The following is an 11047-nucleotide window of genomic DNA, read 5'->3' on the forward strand; positions in this document are numbered from 1 at the left end:
ACATGTGTTCTATGTGTCTATCACTAATCTATCTGTGTATATATGTGTATCTATGTGTCTATCTATATATCTATGTGTATGTAAAGCTAATATACTGTATGTCGTGTATAACTTACCTGGCCTGTGCAATGATAGAATACATGCACAGGCCGCTGCTGGTTGTCTGGAGACTCTTCAGGAGGTGATGATGTTGGTTGCCAGCCAGATATTGAAGGATGCCATGTCAAGGTGTGGGCAACGACTTGGTTGTAACTTCGCAGTCTTCAGATGGTTGGAGAGGATGTTTTCGGCAGCCGAGGTCTCGCAGCAGCAGAGGCATGGTCCGGGTCCAACTTGGGGACATGTAATTGAATTCGTCCTCCGGGTGAAGAGTTTGGTTCTCCGGCCATGGTAGGTTTTCATTCTTCGGAATAGCCTTGAATGGAATAAAAGGCGGCCGTGCTCTTTTCTTCTCCAAATCCTCCCAGCAGATGATGTTGAAAAATGGATGGTTTCTGATGTTGCTGTACACATCTAGCATCTTCGAGTTTACCTGCAGCAGGTTCAGCAGCAGATCTTCTAGGTCGGCATCCAGCCGAGATGGAAGCTTTGGCTCGTTTCTGGTGAAGTTGCCGCCATAGTGAAATGGATGGAATCCTGTTGACATTCTGGACATGACAATGCCCAGTCTCCACCAGTCGATCGCTGCATGAAATTCCTGCACCTCGGGGTCCTGATGACTTGGTGTGCCCGCTGTTCCATGGATCTTAGTAGAGGAGGTGGCACGTTCGCGGGCAATCCCCAGGTCGATGATGCAGATGTGTCCATTTCCATCCAGCATAATATTTGATGGTTTTATATCTCTGCAATGAAAGAAGACAGATGACACTTTAGAAAAAGAGAAGGATAAATCTATTCATGTAGACAGTGACATAGAAAACATGACATGTACTATAGCAAAACTAGATATCAATCAGGACTCTGGGAAAGCTGAGTACATTATTTTCCCCATTACAAGGGAAGTTTCTGCTTACCTGTGGACGATGTTGCGTGTATGGAGGAAGTGGAGTCCACATGCGATCTCTGCTGTGTAGAATCTGAGGACAGAGTATAGAGTCAGTGACATGAAATCCTTCTCTAACAATTCCCTAATATCATGTTACTATTACAGTGTCAGTCACCAGTAGGGTTGAGCGATCGTGTTCGGAAAAGATCGGATTCCGATCGGCGATCGAGAAAATTTCACGATCGTGATCAGAATTCCGAACATGATCTTTTTAGGTGGGATCGAGATCGGTGATTATTTCCCACAATGCTTTGCTACTGGCCAAGCATTGTGGGAAAATGGTAAGAATGTTAGCCTTCACACTGAGTATATGTTCTGCTCATTCTGAGCGGAGTGTATATTCAATGTGAAGGCTCTGCCGTGGTTCCATAGGAATGAATGGAAGCAGCCAGCACACAGCCTTAACCCCCTGCGCGCCGGCTGCGTTAATTCATTCTAATGGGAGACTAACTAATATCTCTAGTAGCTACTTACCTGCACAGATGGCTGGTCTGGTGCCCGGTGTTCTTGTTCGTCTTCGCTCGCTTTCCCCGCCTCCCAGGTTAGGAGAGTGTGGGCGGGTACAGGGGGGGAGATGTGACGTCTACCTTCCCAGTACCCGCCCACACTCTCCTAACCTGGGAGGCAGCGAGGCAAAGAAGAATGCGAACACCGGGCACCGGAGCAGCCATCTCTGCAGGTAAGTGGACACCAGGGGGACTAAGTAGCCAGAGGATTAAAAAAAAATCCTCTGGATACTTAGTGATTAAGAAAAATCACTACACAGCGTGGATTCTAACAATTAAAGCGTTCAATTGTTAGATTCCATGCTGTATAGAGAATAGGATTGTTTTTAAAATCCGATCTCCGATTAGTAAAAAAATCCCATTGACTTGCATTGGGATCGGAATTGGGATCGAGATCGGGGTCAAATGAAAAATGATCGGAAATCGGATTTCAAAATCGATCCTGAAAAGTCAAGATCGGCTCAACCCTAGTCACCAGTAATAGAGAGGAGGTGCTGTGTATGGTCGCCCTATAGTCACTGCAATCTTATATAGCTGACCTGTCATGTCGCCCTTTAGTTCTCTTTCAGTCTCGTTTCCCTGATACGTCATGTACTCGCCTTACGGTGTCGGTGTTCAGTCTGCCGCACATTGTAATTAATTCCTCCAAGCTGCCGCCGGACAGATACTCCATGATGAAATACGCGTTGTCCTGAGACTGGTGTGCGGCATTCAGTTGGCAAACAAATGGGCAGTCTCGGACCTTCAGGAGCATCTGCCGTTCTCTCATTATCACTGCTGCGTTGTATTCTGTTCTGGTGACAACCTTGACGGCCATGAAGGTGTTTCTGCCGGGTAATGATGCCAGGAACACCTGAAGAAAAGGAAGGAAAAATTGTTAAATCAGGTCCCACAATCCCTTCCTTCCCTGAGAGCAGCTTTCCATCACACTGGATACTCCTTTCTAGCAGACTAGACCTATAGAAAGAGCTGCGGATACCGCTCACACATATGGATATACAGTTACTGGAGATATCAGATATAAGGGGGTGAGCAGGGAGCTACAACATTTCTGGACATGCTAACATTCAAGCCATTGGAAACTACAGTTAGCCTCTGATATTGATTAACCCTTTAACGACCGGCCCATAGGGAATCTACGTCGGCACTGACAGGTCCTTCCTGACTGCCCTATAGGAAAACTACGTCGGACAGTCAGGGGAGGATTCCCTGTCAGTGCCGACGTAATTGGAACAAGTCTTAGCTGTATCTTACAGCTAAGACCCTGCTCCATAACCCCCCAACGAAGGGGGCTCTGATGGGTGGGGTTTAACTCCTTCAGTTCCGTGATCAAACATGATCACGGAACTGAAGCGGTTCCCTGATGATGCCGGCGGTATCGGCACCCCCCGCGGCGAGATCGGGGGGTGCCGATATGAAAAACATGCAGTCTGGGGTCGGGCCAGTGACCCCAGACTGCCTGAGCCCCCGTTACCTGGTTGATCCTGCCCTGGTTCTCAGGAAGCCAAGCGATGCGTCTACATCGCTTGGCTTCCTGTTACAGACTGGAGACACGTGCAGCCTGTGTCTCCTGTGTCTCCAGCCTGTAACATTGATTCAGCAATGAAATCATTGCTGAATCAAGTGTCCTAAAAGGGACACATAAAAAAGTGAAATAAAAACTGAAAAAAAGTGAAAAATAATAAATAAAGCTTTTGAAAAAAAAATGAATAAAGTTATAAAGACCCAAAATCCCCTTTTTTCTATAGAAAATGAGTTATGTAAAAAAAAAAAAAAAATTGATAAAAACAATAAATATTTGGTATCATCGCGTCCGTAACTATCTGTACAATAAAACTGTATACGGTAAACGTCGGGAAAAAAAACTGAAAAAACCCGCCGGAAGTAGTGATTTTTTGCCATCTCACCTTAGAAAATATGCTATAAAAAGTGATCAAAAGTCAAATGCACCCCACAATAGTACCAGTAAAAAGCGCAGGTTGTCCCGCAAAAAATAAGCCCTCAACCAACACTGTCAACCGAAAAATAAAAATGTTACGCCTCTCAGAAGATGGCGATGCAAAAATCGATTGTAGGCACCCAAAAATGGTGTCATTACAAAATACACCTCATACCGCAAACAACAAGCCCTTATATGGCCACGTCACCAGAAAAATAAAGAAAATATAACATCTAACAATGTGAAGACAAAAAACCGCAAAAATCGCCAAATCATTAGAATACAACTGGCTGCAGGTAGGGAATATATAAGCTGTGCGAGCGGATATCAGGGGACACCCCAAATTTACAGCTTATGAGGGAACAGACACCAGAAATGACCCCCAGAGTGACTCCCCCAATCATAGGAGCTACTGGGACATAGTAGGGAATTTGGTGTTTGCAATGTCCTCCGCACCGCTTACATATTCCCTCTTCGCCATCCGCTGTGCAGTCACGTCCGGGATACTAATACTCACTACACCCCCTGATAAATTATTTGAGGGGTGCAGTTTTCAAAATGGGGTCACTCCTTTGGGGAATCCACTCTTCTGGTACCTTACAGGCTCTACAAACATGACATGGCGTCCAGATACCAAACATCTGAATCTGTACTCCAAAAGCCGCATAGCGCTCCTTCCCTTCTGCGCCCTGCTGTGTGCCCAAACTGCAGTTTATGCCACATGTATGACACATGTATGACACTGGTGTACCCGTTATATCGGATGTAATGTCATATGTGGGTATAAACTGATATTAGGGCACAGCTGGACACAGAAGGGAAGAAGGGTTATTGGGTTTTTGGAGCGCAGACGGTTTGGTTTTTGGATGCCATGACACTTTTGCAGAGCTGAAACGCCAGTAAAGTGGAATCCCCTGATATGAGAGCTTATTTTGGAAACTACACCCCTGAAGGATTTCTCCAGGGGTACAGAGAGCATTTTTAACCCCCAAGTGTTGCTATAATTTATTATCCATAAATGAATACGAAGCTGATTGTGAGAAGTGAAAATGACCATTTTTCCAGGAATCCGTCATTCCAGTGTGTAATATGTAGTGCCCACCTTGTATCAGAGATGAACGCTCTGAAAGCTGTTGTGCCCGGGATACCTGCTTACCAGTTTTTGGAGTGTGTATCTCTGCTGACATAAGTTGGGCGCAACATATCGGGCACTAAAATGGCGAATCTCTGGAAAAATTTCATTTTTAACTTCTCATTATCAGCTGTGATTTCATTTCTGGAAACTAAATAAATGCAACACTCAAGGGTTAAAAACGCTCGCTACGCCACTTGATAAATCCCATCAGTGGGCTAGTGTCCAAAATGGGGTGACATGTCTGCAGATTCCACTTTATTGGTAATTCAGGGTCTTTGCAACAGTGACGTCCAAAAACCAAACTGTGCGCCAAAAACCAAAATAGCGCTCCTTCCCTTCTGTCCCCGGCTGTGCCCAAACAGCCGATTCTACCCACATATGGCATTAAGTCCGTTATCCGGGGTACACCAGTGTCATACATGTGGGCATACACTGCCATTTGGGTACGATATGTGCTTTTGGAGTGCAGATTTAGATTGTTGGTGTTTGGACACCGTGTCACATTTGCAGAGACCCTATAATTGCAGCTACAAAATGGGGTCATTTCTTGGGGAATTCCAGTTTACTGGAACCTCCAGGGCTCTGCAAAAACATCATGGTGCCCAGAGGGTCCCTCTAAATCTGTACCCCAAAAGCTAAAAAGCACAGTGCTCCTTCCCTTCTGAGCCCTGCTGTGTGCCCAAGCAGCAGTTTACACCCACATATATAATTTTTGGCCCCTCGGAATGGCCCACTTAATAGTTTCAGGAGTGCAGTCTCTGACAACACAAAGTGGGTGCAACGTATTGGGCACCGAAATGGCAGATTTCTTTCAAAATTTCAATTTTCATTTGGTACATTAATTTTTGGAAAGCAATTTTAGGCTCAAAATGATAAAACCCCTTGATACATTCTTTGATGGGTGTAATTTTTAAAATGGGGTCACTTTTGAGGGGTTTGCATTGTATTGATACCTTAGGGGCTCTGCAAATGCGACATGGTACCTGAAAACTATTCCAGCAAAATCTGCTCTCCAAAACCCAAATAGCTGCCGGACACTTCCCATTCATTTCTATGGGAGCCGGCATGCGAGTGCTCCCCATAGAAATGAATGGACTGCTTTTTTCCATTCTTTCCATTCTGAGCCCCACCATGTCCCCATACAGCAGATTATGGCCACATATGGGGTATTGCCGTGTTCAGGTGAAATTGTGTAACAAACTGTGGGTGGCTTTTTCTCTTTTAACCCCTTGTGAAAATGAAAACTTTGGGGATAAAGGGACAAACTACTCACTATACTCCTCAATGAATACCTTAAGGGGTCTAGTTTATAAAATGGGGTCATTTATGGGGGTTTTCAATTTTTTTGGTAACTCAAATCTTGTTTGAATGTGCAATGGGCCTGAAATATCTGCAAGCAAAATTTGTGTCTTGAAATTCAGTTGGTGCTCCCATCTCTTTGGGCCCTACTGTGCGTCCGTACATAGGATTAAGGCCACAAAGTGTACATTTTTGAACACGGGAGAAATGGGGCCATCTATTTTGGGGTGTTTTTCTTTATTTTCATGCCTTGTGTGCAAAAAAACTGCCTTTAAAATGACTCTTTTGTGTAAAAAATATAAGATTTTTTTGTTTGACACAAATTCTTTTAAAACCTATGGGGTCAAAATACTGACTATACCCCTCAATGAATACCTCAAGGGGTCTAGTTTATAAAATGGTGTCATTTATTTTGGTAACGCAAATCTTGTTTGAATGCGCAATGGGCCTGAAACATTTAGAAGCAAAAATTGTGTCTTGAAATCCAGTTGGTGCTCCCTTCTTTTTGGGCCCTACCGTGCGTCTGTACATAGAATTAAGGCCACAAAGTGTACGTTTTTGAACACATGAGAAATGGAGTCATCTACTTTGGAGTGTTTTTCTTCATTTTCATATGTTATTTGCAAAAAAACCTGCCTATAAAATGACACTTTTGTGTAAAAAAATATGAAATTTTTTTGTTTGACGCAACATTTCTAAAAAGTTATGGGGTAAAAGTACTCACTATACCCCTCAATGAATACCTTAAGGGATCTAGTTCGCTCATCTCTACTCCCTATCTCTTAGGCCCTACTGTGCGTCCGTACATAGGACTAAGGCCACAAAGTGTACATGTTATAACACAGGAGAAGTGGGGTGATATATTTTGGGGTGTGTTTCTTCTTTTTGATGTGTTGTGTGCAAAACAACTGGTTTTAAAATGACACATATTTGAAGAAAATGAAAATGTAATTTTTTCCATCATTTGTAATAATTCTTGCAAAATAATATTTGTTTGATCAAAATGCTCACTAAACCCCTCAAAGAATACCTGAAGGGGTCTAGTTTTACAAATTAGGTCATTTAATGGGAGTTTCTGTCATTAAATGGGGTCATTTATGGGGGTTTCAATTGCTTTGGTAACTGAAATCTTGTTCAAATGTGCAATGGGCCTAAAATATCTGCAAGCAAAATTTGTGTTTTGAAATCCATTTGGCCCTCCCTATTAGAGATGAGCGAGTACCGTATTTTACGGACTATAAGGCGCACTGGACTATAAGGCGCATTGCCCATGAGCGCCTTATAGTCCGTCTCGGTTCATATATAAGGCGCACCGGACTATAAGGCGCAGTCCGGTGCGCATTATATGTTATTGAAAGCGGCGGCACGCAGACTTTGCCAGCGGCCGCTTAACCCCCCGCGTGCCAGCCGCTTCTATTGGAAGTGCTCGGCAGGCGAGGAGTTAAAGGGGCTCTATCAGCAAAATCATGCTGATAGAGCCCAACCGTAAAAGTTATATTAAACTACCCCCCCATAAAACACTGAAACAGAATGTGAAACTTACCGAGCGGTGCAGGGTGGGTGGGCATTCAGGCCTCCTCTTCCTCCGATGTTCCGTCCTCCTCCTCCGGCGCTCGCGAACTGATAATGGCCTGGGCGCATGCGCAGTAGCCGTAGTAGAAGCATTATGATATTGCGCATGCGCCCAGGCCATTATCAGTTAGCGAGCGCCGGAGGAAGTGGTCAGGACATCGGAGGAAGAGGAGGCCCGCCCACCCTGCACCGCTCGGTAAGTTTCACGTTCTGTTTCACGCCGGCGTGACAGCAGGGCTGCTGGACACTTCCCATTCATTTCTATGGGAGCCGGCATGCGAGCGCTCCCCATAGAAATGAATGGACTGCTTTTTTCCATTCATTTCTATGGGGAGCGCTCGCATGCCGGCTCCCATAGAAATGAATGGGAAGTGTCCGGCAGCCCTGCTGTCACGCCGGCGTGTACGGCTGTGATACACGCCGGCGTTCCGTAGTGTGAATGTACTCTTACGGTGCCTTTTATGTATGTATGGAAGTGGCACGCAGACTTTGCCGCCGCTTCCATCCATATATAAGGCGCACCGGACTATAAGGCGCACTTACGATTTCTGAGGAAATCGTAGGTTTTTATGTGCGCCTTATAGTCCGGAAAATACGGTACTGTTCGGATCAGCCGATCTGAACAGCACGCTCCATAGAAATGAATGGATGCACCTGGTACTTCCGCTTTGACGGCGGCCGGCCACTTAACCCCCCGCTGGCCGGCTATGTCCATTCATTTCTATGCGAGCGTGCTGTTCGGATCGGCTGATCGCTCATCTCTACTCCCTATCTCTTAGGCCCTACTGTGCGTCCGTACATAGGACTAAGGCCACAAAATGGACATTTTTTAACACAGGAGAAGTGGGGTGATATATTTTGGGGTGTGTTTCTTCTTTTTGATGTGTTGTGTGCAAAACAACTGGTTTTAAAATGACACATATTTGAAGAAAATGAAAATGTAATTTTTTCCATCATTTGTAATAATTCTTGCAAAATAATATTTGTTTCATTCAAAATGCTCACTAAACCCCTCAAAGAATACCTGAAGGGGTCTAGTTTTACAAATTAGGTCAATTAATGGGAGGTTCTGTCATTATGTCACCTATTCCTGTCTGCAAACGTAGCTTGGTACAGGAAAAAATCACATACTCCAAATTTCCAAAATTTGCTTATAAACTTGATAAACTTGTAAATTGTCTAAGTTACTCAAATATGTTAAAATTATTTCAAATATGCTTGAAACACAAAAGGAACATTTGGAAATATATAACTACTAATTTTTTTGCCCTGTATTATTGTGCATATGTGAGATATCGCAGCTGAAAATGGAAAACATTGAAAAAATTTCAAAATTTTCAGCATTTGCGAGTTATTTAATAAATTTACACAAGTTATATCAGTCTAATTTTACCTTCTCAGTAAAGTACAACATGTCACGAAAAAACAATATCAGAATCGCTTGGATGCCTAATACTGTTACAGAATTATTCACTGATAAAGTCACACAGGGGAAATTTCCAAAATTTGGCTTGGTCATTAAGGTCCAAAATAGGCTGGTCACTAAGGGGTTAATTGGCTGATAAGAGGAAAAAAAATATTTCTCTTTACCTTTTTAAAAAAAAAAAAAAAATGAAAAAAAATTAAGATTTATTTACTCACTTTGCCAAAGCCGCCCCTACCCAACTCCTGATGGATGGTAAGTCGGCGGATATAAAAATCTGGGTAGGGGCTGGATGTTGCAGGGTCCCGGCTGCTCCCTGGTCTTGGCCCGTCATCCTCCAATATTCTGGCCTCTCCTTCTCTCCTCTTCTTTATAGCTCTTGATCCACACTCATCATCGTCTTCTCTCTTCCTCTTCTCCTCTCTCTTCTTTTCTTCTCTCTCCTCCTCTTCTCTTTTCCTCTTTTCCTGTCTCTCCGCTTCTTCTCTCTGCTCCTCTTCTCTCTTCTCCTCTCTCTGCTCCTCTTCTCTCTTCCTTTTCTCCTCTCTCTTCCTTTCGCCTTCTCCTCCTTGTCCAGTGGACGCCATTTTCTATAGATCCTCAGGTAATCCTGCAGTAAAGTCTTCTCTCCGCCGTCGCCAGTTCAGACTAACTGTCAGATAGTCGTGTGCAGGTCACATGATGCCACCTGCCTGCCAGTACTACATGTACCAGCTCTGCCATATAGGATGTGAGCATCATGACTGATAGTCCAGTGTCCAGAGGAATGGAGACCTTCATGGCTGGTTCTTCTAGTGCTATATTATCTGATGATGGGGCAGAGGATGTGACTTTATCACTGGGTTGGCAGTGATGCCCATAGTCCACCAGAATCTCTGTTGGCATTTTAGAATAAATGCAGTTGTGTAGAAAATCAAATGATCCAGATATATTACTGTATGTTTTATCTCCATAGGTATTAATGGGCAATGTCCTTGTCAGTGCGGATCTGGGGGTCCAGGGGAGGAGAGGCTTCTATGGAAGTTAGATCGGGGTTCCTCTACTGAGGTGTGAAATATTAGAAAGGCTTTATTTAGAAAAGTATTAGGATAGGAGTGATCTTATCATCCATAGTGGTCATGGTTTGGGTCATTGTAGGGGGAGGGAATGGTAAATGGTCACAGTAATGTATATCCTGCATTTTACAACAACAGCTAAAAGTTTATATTTAGGCAGAGCCCTAGAAATGGTTTTATATTATACATATATGTGTGTATCCAGTCTACAATATGACAGAGAAGATGTAGCCTGGTATATAGGTGATTTCGTAGAATGATATATTTTAGTATGTTTTCCGTATGGACATAACTGGTCTAGTGTTTATGGCCAGGATAATGATTAGGTGAAGAAGGAGGCCCCCTAGGGGTGCAGGGATATGTGCAAATTTGTTGTTGCTCAGACAGGCCCCTGAAGTCACCCATTTCCCCTTAAGTGCTGCTAGTCCCTTTTTGTCCCCCACACAGTATAAGGCTGTATTCACACGGAGTAACGGCAGGCGTTTTTTGTGTGCTTTTTGCACATAGCGCCGCGTTAACGCCGCGTTAATGCCGCACTATTTAGCGGTGGCGTTGCCCGGCGTTAACGCGTCGTATACGCGGCGCTATGCGGCGTTAACGCGGCGCTATGTTCAAAAAGCACACAAAAAACGCCTGGCGTTACTCCGTGTGAATGGAGCCTAATTCTCCCTTAGGTGCCCCAGAAGCTCTGCCATAGAAAGGATTTACTCACCTGGCTTGGCTTCATTGGAGCAGATCCCTACAGCGCTGACAATGGTGTGGAGCAGCACACATGATGATGTCATCACAGAGCGCCTGACTGCGCCAGCGCAAATGCACAAGCAGTGCCAATACCTGTTGAATAATGGAGCAGGGAATTTGTGGCTCTAGAGCTGGTGGTTAAATCTGGTCTTGAAACAACACCTTTAGGCTAAGTCGCCGGCGTTTCCGTAGATATAACAGACATGCTGCGATTTGCAAAGCCGCAACGGCTTTTCAAATCGCAGCGTGTCCGCGCTGCAATCTTTTCCGCAAAGTGAGGATGGAATTCACATGAATCCCATTCACTTTGTCTTCACTGTACAACGCCATGG

At 44.3% G+C, this 11047-nt stretch overlaps 1 protein-coding gene across 1 annotated transcript; it reads right to left on the reverse strand.

Annotated features, from left to right (window-relative positions):
- Positions 1–223: 223 nt before the first annotated feature.
- Positions 224–10701, reverse strand: LOC142204592 (protein kinase C theta type-like). Its single transcript, XM_075275906.1, has 4 exons — positions 10687–10701; positions 2151–2404; positions 1014–1076; positions 224–842 (listed from the first exon to the last, which is right to left on the reverse strand). Exons 1-4 carry the CDS (start codon positions 10699–10701, stop codon positions 224–226), a joined length of 951 nt encoding a protein of 316 aa, XP_075132007.1.
- Between the last annotated feature and the right edge of the window lie 346 nt (positions 10702–11047).

The sequence above is a fragment of the Leptodactylus fuscus genome, chromosome 5, assembly GCF_031893055.1.
Source record: "Leptodactylus fuscus isolate aLepFus1 chromosome 5, aLepFus1.hap2, whole genome shotgun sequence".
NCBI classification, from domain to species: domain Eukaryota; kingdom Metazoa; phylum Chordata; class Amphibia; order Anura; family Leptodactylidae; genus Leptodactylus; species Leptodactylus fuscus.